Below are 16,531 nucleotides of genomic sequence, written 5' to 3'. Positions count from 1 at the left end.
CTCATGTAACCTAAAACTCACTGCTCAGCTTATTGACCAGTAGACAGTTTATTTCTGCATAGATTCAGTTCCATCGCTATTTTTTGTACTTCTAAAAGTCTGCTAATAGCACTAACATTAAATCTTCTCTGTCTTCAACAGCCTCAGACAACCACTCTTATTGGACTACTGAAGACGGCCAGACTTCTGAGGCTGGTGCGAGTGGCCAGGAAGTTGGATCGTTACTCAGAATATGGAGCTGCTGTTCTTTTCCTCCTTATGTGCACCTTTGCCCTCATTGCTCACTGGCTGGCCTGTATCTGGTACGCCATCGGTAATGTGGAGCGTCATGGCTCTGCTCGCATCGGTGGCATGAAGATTGGTTGGCTGGACAATCTGGCCGACCAGATTGGGAAATACTACAATGACACTGATCCAGCATCTGGCCCTTCAATCAAGGACAAGTATGTTACAGCCTTGTACTTCACCTTCAGCAGCCTGACTAGTGTGGGCTTTGGCAACGTCTCACCCAACACCAACCCAGAGAAGATCTTCTCCATCTGTGTCATGCTAATCGGCTGTGAGTAGAAAGGAAAAGGATCAGAAACATACAACGCTTCAGACTTCAAATCATTGAAGTAGAATCCAGAATATTTTGCTCTAACTCTGAAGCTCATCTTAGAAACTCTGGAGTAATTCAATTCTTCTTGCATATATTCAATCACTTAGGTGATGAAGAGTATATTCATTTTAATATGAGGAAAATTACAAAGATAATGTCACACAAATCAACAAGTTCAAGGAGAATCATGTGAAGAATTAGGTCAGTCGCCGTTTGTTAGCTGGTAAAATAAGTCCTGCAAGCTCTTACCTGTTTTTATGAGAACAACTTGTTCTGTTTACATAAATCCAGTACATCTTGAGCATACATACAGCCTTTGCTAGCCTATTTGTTAATGGTACAGAGATAGACAGGAGAAATATAATCAAACTTTATCACAACCCCAGGAGTAAATTGTTTCTGCCTTCTGTTCCATGCAGCTTTGATGTATGCCAGTATATTCGGAAACGTATCAGCCATCATTCAGAGACTTTACTCAGGCACGGCCCGCTACCACACCCAGATGCTGCGGGTCAAAGAGTTTATCCGTTTCCATCAGATCCCAGGAGGTCTGAGACAAAGGCTGGAGGAGTACTTCCAGCACGCCTGGTCCTACACAAACGGCATCGACATGAATGCTGTAAGAAAATGAAAAAACTCTGACTGCTACCTTCCCCTTATGAGCATGCTTTCGAAGTGCAAACATCAATGAATGTGCGCGTTCATGTACCTTGCAAGTACTTCTTGCTATCTTTAAAGCACCTAACTGAAGTACAAAATAATGTGTTACAATTTATAGAAACACTTGCTTTCCTCACGTTCTCAAACCTTTTTTTCTGCATGTGCTTCATTTGACCTACACTGACTGCTTAGCGTATTCTATGCTGTTGCAATGGCCCAGTTTTTGTGTGGTGATCTTTTAATGTCATGTAGTTCTTAAAAGTAGTAATCAGTGCAAATCCAGGCTTTATTTGATGCACTCAAAAACCCACTTGCTCCCCAAAAGAGAAAGTTTTTGTAATAGTCAACTCAACCGCTATCACACCATTTATTTCAAACGTTTTCAGAGACTTTTAGGGGCATCTTTGTGTTCACAGGGGGTATAGCTCAGTGGTAGAGCATTTGACTGCAGATCAAGAGGTCCCCAGTTCAACTCTGGGTGCCCCCTCTTCATTTACAGAGACTCATTGTTTCCAGTGTCTCATAGAGAGACCCACTTTTCAGATGTGATGTGCGTCATGTTGCTGGTTGGGCCATCCCTGCTAACCAGAGCGCAAGAGCAGAATCAGTGCCTGCCAATTCAATGAGGGAATAGCTTATCAATTGTAGCTCTCATCCTTTATGCCCTGCATGCATCAATCTCATACACTGCTCCCCTCCAGTCCTTTTTCATGTGCTTTCACATTACTTATTTTTTTTATGTTATAGAAGCAAAAAAAAAACATAACATGAAGAAAAAGTTAGATTTCCTGTGTCCAATTTGTTTCTTCCTGCAGGTTTTAAAGGGTTTCCCTGAGTGTCTGCAAGCTGATATCTGCCTTCATTTGAACCGCAGCTTGCTGCAGAACTGCAAAGCTTTTCGAGGTGCTAACAAAGGCTGCCTGCGGGCTCTGGCCATGCGATTTAAGACCACCCACGCTCCGCCGGGTGACACCCTAGTCCACAGTGGGGATATTCTCACTGCCCTATACTTCATTTCCAGAGGTTCTATAGAGATCCTCAGGGACGACGTGGTGGTGGCCATACTGGGTGAGCTGCAAGTTGCTAATAAAGACCTTCTTACTTGTTAACACTTTTTAAAAAAAATCATTGACTTATTCATTTATTTAAAATAATTATGACCAGAATACAATTTTCAAGTGTAAACAAAAAAAAATCACCACTTTTGGGTAAAACCAGTTTAATTTGTTTTTTAATTTATCTGATTAATAAATGTTTTGTATCTGTTTTATTTTGTGGTCCTGTTTGTTTCCCCCTTGCTCGTTCTTTGTCTTCCTGCAAAGTCACAGCCAGAACTGACATTGGCCCTTAGTTCACATCAGCACACATTTGTGTGTGTGTGTGTGCGTGTGTGTGTGTTGTGTGGCCAGAGGTGTTTGGGCACAGCTCCACTTTCATTCCACAGCGATTGATCATCAATAGAGCCAGCACTGGCTAATCCAGGCTGCACAGGTCATATGTTTGTGGCTGTGTTTGTGGGGACCACTGATTTGTGTTGAGCTGCTGTACTGCTGTGGATCAAGTCATTAAAAAAATAATAAAACAACTGACATTACGCTGTTATTGCTGATACAAGGATGGGCTTGCTTAATTGAATTTTCCACTCTTTTGCTGTGATGTATGTAGGAAAGAATGACATCTTTGGTGAACCCATCAATCTGTACGAGAGGCCAGGGAAATCCAGCGCTGATGTCAGGGCTTTGACATACTGTGATCTTCACAAGATCCTGAGGGACGACCTTCTGGAAGTGCTAGACATGTATCCCGATTTTTCCAACATGTTCTGGAACAATTTGGAGATCACCTTCAACTTGAGAGATGTGAGTGTTACACAGCATCCTGCTTGTGATTCGAGTTTAGAGTCATAGATTTATGCCGATTCTATTCTGTCAGTAAAAACGTAGCAAATCAACTGAGATGTTGTCATCATGATGTCATAAACATGCTCAAACTGCATTTTCTGCCCCGGTTTTAATCGGTCCCCTATACCTTTCCTCTCTGTGATGAGTGTAAGGGTTAGGGCAGAGATACCTGCCTTTCTCTTTTGGAAACAGGAACTTCCAGTTTGCCTCCGTGCTGATTTCTAGTGCTGTCAGGAAGATAAACTAGAACCATGTCTATCATTTCAAAGTAAATGAATCTATTACATTTTCCGAAATGCTCCCATATGACTTCATGACGTTGTTATTTCTTGTTATTTATAACTAATATATATAACAGTACAATAAATATAATAGAATAGCCTTTTATTGTCATTGCATGTGTACAATGAAATTGTGATCAAACATGTATAAAATGTCCATTAAAGACGTTTCTTTTCATACATTACTCTGTCAGTCCTGAAATAATTACACTGGCAAACTGGAGCTTTCCTGGTTTCTGAGTGTGGTGCCGTTTCAACTTAAAACTAAATGGCTTGGAAAAGCACTTAATGTGAGGGCCCTCCAGGCGAACATGCAAATATAGGCAAAGTGTGCAGGAGGGCTTAAAGGCAGGATTAAAACTAGGGCATTTGCACAACACACTCAGTAAGCATTGTGCCACAGCACTACAAATGGTCACCAATATCACAGGTAATCTTAAGTGGTAAAATCATAAAGATCTCACCTAAATTTTCTAAACATACTGACGGAAAATGTGCTGTATGTTTGTTTTAAGCTGGACATGTGGTTTGTAATTTTGAATTACTGAAGCTGATCTGTATCAGGTAGATAGAATAAACCAGCCAACCCCAGGCAGGGACTCTGAATGTGGCTATCGTCTGACGAGGCATCGGAGAAGCTCACTGCGTCGGAGAAACAGGCCAGGTGAGTAAGGGACGCAGCCTAACGCCAAATGCTCCTGTATCAACTTATTGTCTTATTCCTATCTGTGCTGACTCTGTGTGCACAGATGGGATGGATCGTGAAGACCCTTACCCAGATCAATCGCGCTCGATGTCAAACCACCACCGGGGAACAATGGCAGGATCTCATTGGGAAGACCTCTGCAGCAGTGCTAGTATATGTTCACAGTCTAGTGATGAAGAAATGAAGCCCATAGGACACAGCAAAGGGGAGTTGTACCCCCATGCGGGTGATACCAGAGACTATCCATCAGCAGTAGTCAACCTTCTGCCTCACAGTGGACCTTCAGCTGGAATTGGGCCACCTGTAGACCTTGGAGGACCTCCATACTCAGGTAAAATCCACTTAAAACACTTTCATCATCCACCCTTTACCTAACATCCAAGTCTTTGGAACCCACGCAGGCACAGAGAGCACAAAAACTCCACAAATTAAAATTTTCTGTTCCATTTTAAATTGCTGATAGATAAATAAAAAATAACTGTGTAGTAATACACTTGCATATTTTAACAAACGTTTTTCCAAGAAATGATTGTTCTTTTACTTCTGCACAGCAACAACCCCTATCAGCATGCCAGGCCTGTATAGCTACTGGCCAGACCGCAGAGCAAGCCAGTTTTCGGACAGCCAGAGGCGGCCGTCCTCAGTAAGGGCGAGTTTTCACCCTTCACCCTGTGCTGAAGATCGGCCGAGTGAGCTAGAGTCTCGATTGGAGCTGCTTCAGTCACAATTAAACCGGTAAGCTTGTCTTATGTCAGGGGTGGGCAACTCCAGGCCTCGAGGGCCGGTGTCCTGCAGGTTTTTGATGTGTCCTGAGCCAACACAGCCGATTTAAATGGCTAAATTACCTCCTCAACATGTCTTGTAGTTCTCCAGAGGCCTGGTAATGAACTAATCATTTGATTCAGGTGTGTCTAAAACCTGCAGGACACCGGCCCTTGAGGCCTGGAGTTGCCCACCCATGTCTTATGTTGTTTTAAAGTTAAAGAAAGAAACAATAAGGGGGCACCCGGATTTGAACCAGGGACCTCTTGATCTGCAGTCAAATGCTCTACCACTGAGCTATACCCCCAGTGCTGTGGACTATGGGAGGTGGATGCATTTGTCACTGTTGTCCCAAGGCGGTGTTTGCATTTCAGGAGTGTTTTAGAGCTCTGCCTTTCTTTCTGTGTTTGCATATCACTTTCCAGCTGAGTGCTTACTACATGGGGCTATTTTGCATGTGTGTGAGAGAAAAGGAGGAGTAAGAACAAAAAGAAAAAGAGATAAGAAGGGTCAGGGGTGAGACTGAAAATGTCCATCATGTGTATTTTCTTTTAACTGCCTGCCTGACTGCTTCTACATGAATGATCGTGATGATTCTATAGCGACAGATAGAGAAAAGTGTAGCAGACACTTTAAAAGGAGAGGAAAACACTCTAAACCTTTTTAGAAGTGTTTTGACCAGCATCAAATCAAAGAAAAAAAGGTGTGAAAGAGTCTTGAAGCCATAAATCTTTGTCTTCTTGTCTTGTCTAGACTGGAGACCCGTATGACTGCAGACATTAATGTGATCCTGCAGCTCCTTCAGAGACAGATGGCTCCGGTGCCTCCGGCCTACAGCGCTGTGTCCCCCAGCCCTCACCCACCTCATCCCACCACACTATACAGCACGGGCACACCCACAATCCACACCGTCCCTCCAAAGCAGCCACCACAGATCGACAGCACTGCCTCACTACTCCAGGTGCTTTACTTATCATATGCTGTGTCCAATAAGATTGCTCCTCTGTAGTCATCACTTTTTTGACACTTTTGCCAGAAATACTACTTAAGCAATTCAATTCAGTCCATCAGAATTGAAAAAGAAAATAAGACCTTAAGACATCCATAATTCTGAAAGGAAAAAGAATAACAGAGATATCTGATAAATCTACAAGTCAAACAATGATTGTCATCTCCAGGTTTCAAGATAACAGACTGCCTCTTCCCCCAATCATCATTTATCTCTTGCATTATCTGTAGCAAGAGATCAGTTAATGCAGGATTTTTCTTCCTTGCTTTTAGATTCAGAGCACTTTTTTAGCCCTAACCATCCATAATATTAAACTAACTTTTTTTTTTAAATTAAACTCTAAAAAAAGTACAAGCTCATACATGGTGGTACTATTTATTTAACATTTAAGCAGAACATAACAGTGTTTGCTTTGATTCAGTTCTCTTGTGCTCTTTAATAAATGTGGCCACATTCATAATGATTACAGTTGTACAGTAGGGCTTGAAAGATTCTGACCTTTGTGTCCATCAGAACTTTAGTCAGGCCGTTTATTTAATTAAATTATACACGACATACATCTAATCTTGTATTGACTAATACTTCTCTGTCTTTCCAGAGTCCAGACTCTGACTGCAAGCACAAATCCAAGGATTCCCTGTCCAGCGGGATCCATCTCACTGTGGCATCAGATGACACCATGTCCATGTCACCAGAGGCAGACCCACCACATCTACCCTCTGTGGACCTCACCCCTCCTCAGATCTTCTGCTCTGGAGACCCAGAGCCTTCGGGACTTCTGTGTGGCACCCAGCGCTTCCCCTCTCTCCCGGAGCACCTGGAGATCTCCACAGAAATGCAGGAGATCCAGAGGCATGTCTCTGATCCTGTCCTGCCGGGCAGCTAGAAGAGCTATCACCGACCCTGACACCCTACAGCCTGGTACTTTGGACAGGACAGCCATATTTCCCCCACATCGGTACTTCCTTCCCATTTAAACCTCCTCTCCTGTTCAGATGCTGCTGTGGAGCGTGGGATGCCTTGCCTTTCACATCACAGAGGGTACACAGTGCCTCGAGTTTCTCAAGCACAGACCGAACATTGCCCTCAAAGGCTGCTGTAGTTTTGTGCTCCAGCATCCCATCACTCCCAAAGTCCTGTGCAATAAAGAGCAGGATGGTGCACTGACATCTACAGGACATGCCAAGCAGTCACTGGATCTCAAAGCTACACCAACTGCTCCTACATGGAGGCGTCCTTGAAGAGAAGTGAAATGACAAGAAAGAATTAAGAGGTTTCACGTTTGAAGAATTATCTGCAGTCACTTTGTGTAAGAATTGCACATTTAGATTTGAACATAGAAAACTATAATCAGCTATTTGGAAATGAAATTATTTTCATATTGCAAATATTTATGGGTACATTCAGGACCATGCACTTAGTAAATGTAACAACTGTGAGTGGTTTAGGTTCAGTGTTTTGTTGTTGTTGTGTATGTTTAAAAATATCAAAAAGTCGTACAATAACTGTCTCACACACCGTGAAGGATGACGATTTATGGCAGACGTAGGAGAAAGCGTCATTTTCATCTCATATTTCCTGTTGCGGCATTTTGATGTGAATGAAAACTTGTTAAGCGTGTCATGAGAAAATATTAGAATATACACAATGAAGCAGCACAGAACAAAACAAAAAAACGTCAAAGTTTCATGTACATTTAAATATAGCTCTTACAGTTTTGTTTTTGGTCACGAATGCTTTGATTGCTCCCGTTTCTGTGTTTGTTTATCCGCTCGCCTCAGACGTGTGTCAACTATTTCTCAAAGCAGCGTGGTCACGCGGTTTCATAACGCTCCTGATGTGTTTATCTGAAAGTGCCAACAATGAAGGACTTGTTCTCTCAGTTATTTTGACTCGCAGTGGACAAACTGCACCCTGGACGCACGTAAAGGGAAATCAGCTTAGTGGCAGTTGAAGTGGATGGTAACTGTCAATCGCATACAGGCGCAGAGACGACATCTAAATCCGCGCCGAGATGATCTCTCAGTTTCAGCCACGGGGTGAATGTAATGACCTTTTAAGCATTTATAATTCTGTGAAAGGCTTCTTGAAGCACAGATTCCTGTTGTCTTTTTTAGATTAAAGACACACCACAGTTACTTCCTTTTGTTTTCCAAGTAACTTACCTGAGCGCTGGGATAATAACTGCAATGCCAAATGGAACATTGCAAACACTTCAAAATAACAGAACACATTAAAGCTATGTTTAAAAAGTTTTTAAATGAATATATAAAATATTTTCATTTAGGAGGATAGGTTTTCCTAAATATTGTACACCTCAGTCTGATGTCTGTCTTGTCTGTCTAAGCCCCGATCAACAAGTTGTAAGAATACGTGTATAAAAGCAAAAAGTCTTGATGTGAATTTGGCCAACCTCACATTCAAATTCAACTTTTTTTTGCACCTCTGCACCGTTTTCAATTAGGCTGATGTTTTTACGTCTCTCAAATGAAGGGCGCTTATGTCCCCTTGCTGTTGTGTCACTGCAGTGGCAGCTGGATGTCCTCTAATTTGTCAAAACAGCGAAGCCAAGGGGAGCAGTTGATGAGGGAAGATGACTTGTGTGGCCAAAAAACTCAGGGCATCACACAAGAACTCCTTGTTGATAGTCTAACACTCGGGACAACTTTATAGTGCACAACAGGATGAAACCAGTTTAGTATCCTCCTGGGCTTCCTCTTCACCCGACATGTGAAGAGGAAACTGTCCACTGATGAAAAAGCTCAGTTCCTGGAAACCCAGCTTCCGTTGCCAGTGGTGAGCCTCCGCTCAAAATTTGGGTCAGTGCAATACAAAAGTTAATGTTTAATTTCTGTGACAAATTTAAAGCATGTGCCCAGCATAAGTGGTCATAACATGACTTCTAGGGAGTGATCTAAATTTATCAGCTGCACAGAAAGCTGAGTGGAAGAGCAGATTAGCCCAATTTAACATTGGAAAGCTGCACCTTCAAGACTTTTCAGGAGGAATAGTAGTAAATTCTTATGAAAAGCAAGTATCAGACCTTAAAATTATGGATGGGAAGTGCAATGTTGAGGTTTTTTTGCACTGAAAAGAAAAAAGCTACCTGTATTACAAGAACAGTGTTTTTGACCTATCAGGGAACTGACAACTAAGCAGAGGAAAGGACAGTACTGCACCTGTAGGGGGTATAGCTCAGTGGTAGAGCATTTGACTGCAGATCAAGAGGTCCCCGGTTCAAATCCGGGTGCCCCCTCTTTTCACCCTTCTACCAATACAAACTGAAATTATGTTTATAGTAGTGAGGCAACTGAGCGGAAGGTGAAAATGACCCCGAACTGTAAATAGAAAGCTCTGGCTCTCTGAGAACTGCAGGATGAATGTGCTGACAGCAGTAGCTTTCTAAATAGATTAACTCGTGCCATGCAAAGGCAGCAACAGTAAAACAATCTTACAAAACTTGGGGGAAAAGAAATAAGGCAACACAAGGCTTAGTTTGTAAGACATGGAGGAATACAATTTATTTGAGTAAATTCCATATTAAACTTTATGAAAAGAAAAAAACTACGGCATGAACACTTGTCTTACAAACAACTTGAGTTGATATATTTATATGTATGTACAATTTGCCTTGTAATGGCATGCTACAAGGACATGACCCTTTAATTATTGAAAACAACAACAAAAAAAAGAGGCAGACATAAACAGTCAGAAAGTTGTTTCCTCCCATTTTTACAGCTCACGCGCATGAAAAAAAAAAAAAATGCAGCTTTCCAAGCACAACATTCTACATGTAAAAATAAGACAAAGAGGAGAATAATTGAATAATTTGAGGGGGATAAAAGGCTGAACAACATTGCTCTGGTAGGTTTTGAGTGCTGCTGTACATGGCTGCTTCACAGCATCGCCAGCCGAACTAAAACACAACATATGATGACACATCACCGCAGCGACAACATGAACCCTCTCAGGTTATTTTACATTTTTCGAAAAGTTGCACCAATCACAAGCTCTAGCCTGGGCACAGTCATCTGGAGAGAGTACATACACCCAAATTTAACAGCTTTAACTGCCACAAGGGTAAACAAGACTGCAATATATTAATCCTCGAATTATCGATAAAAAGGTATGCATTCACGAGAAAGGCTACAACATATTCCTACATATTAGAGAGGTCATCTTCTGGCACCTACAGTAGCTGGTATCAACCTTTAAAAAGGAAACTGATGAAATGTACAAGGAAGGTAAACCCTTCATGAATATCACACGGCTGGCTACAAATCACACAGAGGAGTACAAAAATCGGACTTTCATACGCAGCAGCTCAAAGCATCGTGTCTCTTCCACCTGCTGAACACTACCTTGTGAGCAAAATAAATAAGTGCTTAAACACGGTTAATATAACAGTAAAGACGTGGAAAAAAACATTGTAAACCAGGTTATTGCGGAGCAGGTGTTTAATATTCCAAACACATTCAGAGAGTTCACTCGACACCTCATCCTCGTCTTGAAAACGGAGGAATGAGAACTGAAAAAAAAGTCCAGATCTGAAATGGCGCTCCTTCTCCGTGACTTCACACACGCAGGATCTCCAGGCAGTTGTTATAGCAGATGGCGATCCAGTCCGGCTGCGTGGAGGCCCACTGCACGTTGTTGATCTCGCCTTCAGCGGTGTAGGCCAGGATCGGGTCCTCAATGGCCCGTGGCATCTGTTGGATGTCCCAGATCAGGGCCTGGTGGTCGTCAGCTTAGAGGAGACGGAAAGAAAAGGGAACAATAAAATTTAAACAGTCAATTAATTATTTTAAAAAAAACGAAAAGAGCACTCGGGAAGCGGGCAATGCAGAGATATCGGTGCTGAGATGGAAATAAAATGTTTAAGTGCTTCCTCTAACATAATTATGCCAGGGCTGGGCAAAATAACTTTAAAGAAAATGTAACAAAATGAGCACATTGCTAATATTGAATTTTCTTAAAAGCAGCAAAGAACAGTGCACCTTTCTATCCAGAACCTGGCTTAAAGCTGGAAAACTGCCCTTCTGATCTATTCTGACGTGATGATGTGCAGAAGAGTCATCTTAAATTGTGAATCGAATCTTTGTTGTGCTTTCTAGGACAACAAATACAACATTTGGATTAACTGCTGCACTGAATATTTGGCCTATCCACAGGCTTTTTATGACTGATTTTATTAACTTAATCACTCACATACTGACAACAAAGAGAGGGCTGTTTGAGTTCCCACAAAAAAAAAAGAAAATGGGACAGGCAAAGCACTCTTCTTTAAAGAGAAGTCTCACCCAACGCACTTTTACAACACTAAAGTGTTTTTATTAAATATCGTTTTGTATTTCTGCCCAAACTTATTTTAAGTAGACAAATGTTGGTTTTGGTGTTTAAAGTAAAATCATTCCACTTTGTTAAGGTCATGGTTTACAAGACAAATCAAATCATTTGTGCAGTTATTTCATGTCCTAAAATACGTGAGACTCAGCACGGAAAAACCACCCATAAAAAACAGCCTGACGCTGCCAAGAAAAGAAATTTCCGATAATTCAAAGTTTGCTATCTCAACCTCACAGTCTGCAAAACTTCTAAAATAAACTGTAAATTAACCATGCACTATTTTGCTCCATATCCTCATCCAGAAAACATTTTGGCTATAAGGGGAAACCCCCACTCACGGCGTGGGGAGTGAGTGCGACAGTCAGTATTTATCTATTTGCATTGTTACTAAACCAAAATAATTCAAAGAACAGACACAGTTTGCGATTTTAAATGAAAAATTCTGAAGAAACAAACAAAGACAGATCAAATCTGTTTTTGCATGTTAATCTAGATGTTTTGAAATTTTAAGAAATCTAAAAAAAAATGTTTTGTAAAAAAAAATGTAAAAATAAATAAATGAAAGTGCTGAACTTTAGGTTTTTGCATGCTGCGTCACTTCTTTTTGTTGTTTTCACTGTTGCTTGGCAGTAGGTAATGCATTGCCTTGCCCAAATATGGTCGAAGCTGTTTGCCATATATCATAAAACCACAAAAATAAAATAGCATGTTATAATCTTTTACATAATGCACCAATTAAACATTTCATGGCCCGTGACATCAGAAGCAGGACATACGACTACAGCCAAAAGCCTCAATTATAGCCCATTACAGACATGGACAGGTGGAGACCTGATGGCCAAATAATCATCACTGTTACACTTTTTAAAGTGTGCTTAAAGTCCGCTGCCTGTGGTGGATGGAGCGTGTTTGTAGTTGGTGGAAATGGAACAACAGTACTTAATGGGCCAATCATAATATTTCCCAATTTTCCCACTGAAGGATAAAGCCCCACTAAACAGTTAAAATACCCACACGTAGCTTTTGTCATATTGTATATGTCGCTATTTGTCTTAAGCATATAAAAATACGAGTAAATGACTTTGTAGCATGAGTCCTGTTTTTCTGTTTCTAAGAAGAGAATATAGTACAGTCCTGTTTTTTAATATTACAAATCAAAATCCAGCATATTGGCATCTTACAAGCCTTTAAAAACACAAATATAAACTTCTAGTTAAACACTGAAGTGTGTTATTTTATGTCTTAGCAGTACCTGAGATCACACATCTCCATGAGTGGTTCTAATTTTAATGAAGCCCTGCTTGCAGTTCGCTTACCTGCGGTGCAGATGTGACATGAGGAGTGCGGTGCCCACGCGATGCCGTTAACACAAGCGCGATGGTTGTTCAGCCGAGCCACTGGAGTGCAGGGCACACGTACGTCCAGGATAACCACCTATTAAACAAAAAGATTTCAAATTACATAATAATAAAACTATTTTCCTCATACAGATAAAATGTGGCCTGATGTTAAGGTCTTTGCTGGGAAATCTCCTTCTGCTGAGGTATTTAATGGAAAACTCTGGAGCAGGTACTTTGATAATTACATGCCCATAAAAATCTAAATGTTACTTTTTTATGCTCCCTAAAACAAAAAAGTGTTATAGTATTTTAAAGCAAACTCACCTCCATGCCGTCCATGGCCATCGTGGCCAGGTAGTTGGGGTCCTGTTTGTTCCAGCAGAGACGGAGGAGCGGGTGGTGCTGGGGGTCCTCGTAGATGATGGTGCTGTGCTCGAGGTGTCGCAGGTCAAACATGCGGACGGATCCATCGGCTCCAACAGAGGCGAACATGTCTCTGCCACCTCCTGCACGGCTGAACGCGATGTCATACACCTGGAGAGACAAACAGCTGGATTCAATTAAATATTCCTCTGCATACACAGCAACACAGGGATCACTTCTGGGCTCCAAACACACACACACACCTCTTTGTCGTGGGCGATCAGCTGGGTCTTCACGTGTCCAGACACAAGGTTAACTCGTCCCAACACCTGGCCGGTTTCCAACCCCCAGATTGTGCAGGTGGTGTCAATACTGGAAGTACCTGCAGAAAAAGCAACACAGCTTAATGATTTCAAAGGTCACAAAAGAAAGAAAAACTACATTCAATTTAGTAACTCTTTACAGTTTATGACATACTGGGTTACTTACCAAGTAGATTAGGATCCACTTCATTCCAGTCGAAGGAGGTGAGGGGAGCGCAGAAGTCTGAGTTCTTGTTGTTATTCAGCAAACATTCAAGACGTGTTTCTGTGTCGCTGACCTGAAACACAAACCCAAGGACTCTTACAACAAGTGCTACCAGCTAATGTGCCACCAGCATGCCACCAGGACGAAAAAAAAAAAATCTTTTAGCCCTTTTACATGCAGTTGTGCATTTCAGCAGCAGACAAGTTAAATAAGGCTGGAAATACCGTTTTTACTTTTGCTATGAAAACATTAAAAAAAAAAAAAAAAAAGACCAAATGCATCTTCTTAAAAGTCCTCAACAATTCACAAATGTAATATTTCCTGCTTTGAAAACAGCTGGATATGTTTTTAGCAACTAAAGAGGATTAAATCATGCATTTGTTCCATGAGGTAATAGTTACAACAGCGGGACACTTTCAGTTCATAATAAAGAAGTAAAATGTGGGTCATTGATGTGTTATTAATAGTTTTTTTTAACAACTGCAAAGTTCCATAGCGCAGAGACACAGAATAGTTCTTATTTGTTAACACAACTGGCTGGCTGATCCTCTAGATACATTTGTTATCTGCTCATTTTATCTCCTAAGACTTTAACAAGAAGAATCATGCATTCATTTCATCCCAGTTAAATTAATGCAAATTCTTCTTCGCCCCACAAGCTCTTACATTTAATCAGGTGACTTACTCCCCGTCTGTTTTAGAGTACAATTTAAAACATTATAGTAGGTATTAAAAATATTTAATGATCACTTTAAAAGCCAGTAGGTCATAAAGAGATGTCATCTTGATCTCTTCCCTGTTATTCTTCATCTTTCAACTGCTGCTTTTAGAGCACAGCAGCTCATCTCTCTCCATCTCACCCTGTCTCTAAGCATCCTCTTCTGTCACACCAACCCTCTGCATGTCCTTTCTCATTACATCTATGAATCTTCTCTCTGTAGTCCTCCTATTTTACTCCTGTCTGGCAGCTCCATATTCAGGCCTCCTTTGACCAATATTCACCATATCTCCCTATGCACATGTCCAAACCATCTCAGCCTTGCCTCTTTAAATCTGGCTCCAAACCACTCAACCTGAGCTTTCCCTCTGATGCACTCATTTCTAATCATGTCTAATCTCACTATCAGCCTGTAAACCTTCCCTCTCACTCCTCCTATCCTTGTGCTACAAATCACCCCAGAAACTGATCTCCACTCCCTGCCCGCACTCTCTTCTTCACCTCTCTTGCCTACCTATGCTGCTTGCGTCTTCATTGTTACACGTATCCCCCTCTCATTCACTCACATATATTCTGTTTTGATTCTCCTAATAATTTAATCTTCTCTAGAACATACCTCCACTTCTCCAGACTCTCTTCCACCTGCTCCCTACTCTCACTACAGATCACGATATCATGTGAACATCACAGTCCATGGATGCGCCTGTCTGACCTCATCTCTCAGCCTGTCCATCACCAGTGGGGGCACAGAGCTGATCCTCACCACTGTCATGCTGTACTCATACATGTCTTCCAGCACGCTCGCTCCTGTGTGGTCACCCCTTTGCTCAAAACATACTACTCTAACCGTGTCTTGTTTGCCGTTTTCTTTTAAGTCACTTTTGGAAACTCAAGGTTTTAATTCATATTATAATTTCTATTATATTTTGCTTGTTCTCTTTGTAGCGTGTTCAGGATTTTCCTATATAAAACAGTTATCTGTATTCTTACCCTCCAAATGCGCAGGTAGTCCCCACTGGTGGCCAGTAGGTCTGGATAGACCCCCTTCGTGTCTGGGATCCACATGATCTTGGTGGTGGGGTAAGGGTGGTCAAATGTGTTCCTGCAGACAAACTCTGAGCTCTCTTCCTCCAGACCCACCAGCTGAACCTGTGCAGGAGGGAAAAACATCTCCTGTCATATCAAACAGATGACCTGATATACCGGGAATGAAACCAAATGACTGTTCCCAAGGGGGTTCGGAGTGGCGTTACTACGGGATATTATTAGTAATACACAACAAAAGACGCGCTGGTTATTAACGCATATGCACACTGTTGCTGTTTTAGTTTTACTGGTAAATAACAACAGATCGGACATTGTTATTGTACGCTAGGGCAGCTAGCATTAGCATTAATTCGTCAACGCTGCGTTAGCTGCTGGCGGCCCAAACCACACTGCGCACCTTATTGTTGTATTCCTCCACGAAGCTGCCGAGAGCCAGCCGAAACCGTTTGTCCGGACGGACGCTCCAGTTCATGGCGTACACCGTCCATGGCGCTTCGTATTTGTAGATTTCTTTTCTTTTGCCGTGAAGAGACATCCCCCCTCGAACTGCAGCCAACACACCAGCGTCAGCGAACTGCGATTTAAGTAGTCCCACGAGCGAAGTTCGACCGCTTCTTTAACTTGTATGAACAAATGACGGCAGACACGGCGACAGCGGCTATTTAAATGAGCAAATCTTGTCTGAAAGCAACGTTTACCACCACGTTACTTAACAAAGAGTACCATCGCTGGCTTCAACCTGAAGAAAAGGTCAAGTCACACGATATCCAGATGACTTCCGGTTAGTATTTCCAACATAAAAGCCCCTCTACTCTTGAATTTATTGGCGGTCAGCGAAGAAGCTTGGAGATGCATTACCGCCACCTGATGGTTGGATGTAAATACCGGGTGATTAAAAGGTGGAAACCGTCTCTGTCCCTGTCTCCCTGTAGCGCCTGTGCTTCTTCCCAGGTTAAACCAAAACGAAACTAAAAGCTAAAACTAGTTGTGAAAAATAATTTTGTTTACTAAAATAAATATAAAAAATAGACTTTTGAGAAATAATTAAAACTGAAACGATTTTGTGAACGTGGAAAACAAACTGAAACAATAATCAAATCTGAGTTGAACCAGTGTTTGAAAATGCTGAAATAGAGCAAATATTTTCTCCTTTTTCTTCCTAAAAATTTCCAGACAAACATACAATCCATAATCTCATCACAAATGCAACTATTTCCTTTTTACTTGCGGAAAAAAGTCGAAGAATGCTAGTTACTTTGCCTTTGTGTC

General features: G+C 41.6%; 2 protein-coding genes and 3 non-coding genes across 7 annotated transcripts in view; 3 read left to right on the top strand and 2 right to left on the bottom strand.

Annotated features, from left to right (window-relative positions):
* Positions 1-8,573, top strand: part of kcnh6a (potassium voltage-gated channel, subfamily H (eag-related), member 6a) — a 31,872-nt gene extending 23,299 nt beyond the window's left edge. For all 3 annotated transcript variants that reach the window (XM_031725859.2, XM_039610588.1, XM_039610589.1), the window contains 9 exons: positions 142-559; positions 1,021-1,220; positions 2,077-2,329; positions 2,927-3,120; positions 4,008-4,107; positions 4,193-4,480; positions 4,701-4,884; positions 5,665-5,872; positions 6,519-8,573. In XM_031725859.2, the coding sequence (XP_031581719.1) occupies positions 142-559; positions 1,021-1,220; positions 2,077-2,329; positions 2,927-3,120; positions 4,008-4,107; positions 4,193-4,480; positions 4,701-4,884; positions 5,665-5,872; positions 6,519-6,806 (2,133 nt within the window). In that variant the 3' untranslated portion in view covers positions 6,807-8,573. The remainder of the gene's footprint in view (positions 1-141; positions 560-1,020; positions 1,221-2,076; positions 2,330-2,926; positions 3,121-4,007; positions 4,108-4,192; positions 4,481-4,700; positions 4,885-5,664; positions 5,873-6,518) is intronic.
* trnac-gca lies at positions 1,677-1,748 on the top strand. Its single transcript has one exon. It is a non-coding gene; the product is annotated as a tRNA-Cys (tRNA).
* trnac-gca lies at positions 5,147-5,218 on the bottom strand. Its single transcript has one exon. It is a non-coding gene; the product is annotated as a tRNA-Cys (tRNA).
* A 531-nt stretch (positions 8,574-9,104) lies between the features above and the next one.
* On the top strand, positions 9,105-9,176 carry trnac-gca. Its single transcript has one exon. It is a non-coding gene; the product is annotated as a tRNA-Cys (tRNA).
* Positions 9,177-9,411: 235 nt separating this feature from the next.
* Positions 9,412-16,056, bottom strand: dcaf7 (ddb1 and cul4 associated factor 7). Its single transcript, XM_031725850.2, has 7 exons — positions 15,660-16,056; positions 15,206-15,364; positions 13,459-13,570; positions 13,233-13,351; positions 12,931-13,140; positions 12,583-12,700; positions 9,412-10,667 (listed from the first exon to the last, which is right to left on the bottom strand). The coding sequence occupies exons 1-7, from the start codon at positions 15,795-15,797 to the stop codon at positions 10,495-10,497; spliced, it is 1,029 nt and encodes a 342-aa protein (XP_031581710.1). The 5' UTR covers positions 15,798-16,056; the 3' UTR covers positions 9,412-10,494.
* Positions 16,057-16,531: the final 475 nt, after the last annotated feature.

This window comes from Oreochromis aureus, linkage group 4, assembly GCF_013358895.1.
Source record: "Oreochromis aureus strain Israel breed Guangdong linkage group 4, ZZ_aureus, whole genome shotgun sequence".
Taxonomy (NCBI): domain Eukaryota; kingdom Metazoa; phylum Chordata; class Actinopteri; order Cichliformes; family Cichlidae; genus Oreochromis; species Oreochromis aureus.
Note: the sequence above shows the minus strand (reverse complement) of the source record. Positions and strands in the feature narration are given on the sequence as shown.

Excerpts from the sequence above, each read along its gene's own strand:
- dcaf7 (XM_031725850.2), bottom strand. The coding sequence starts at position 15,797 with ATGTCTCTTCACGGCAAAAGAAAAGAAATCTACAAATACGAAGCGCCA. Across the intron at positions 13,571-15,205 it reads ACTACCTGCGCATTTGGAGG|GTCAGCGACACAGAAACACG; the intron begins GTAAGAATACAG and ends TTTGTGTTTCAG. Across the intron at positions 10,668-12,582 it reads ATGTCACATCTGCACCGCAG|CTGACGACCACCAGGCCCTG; the intron begins GTAAGCGAACTG and ends GTCTCCTCTAAG.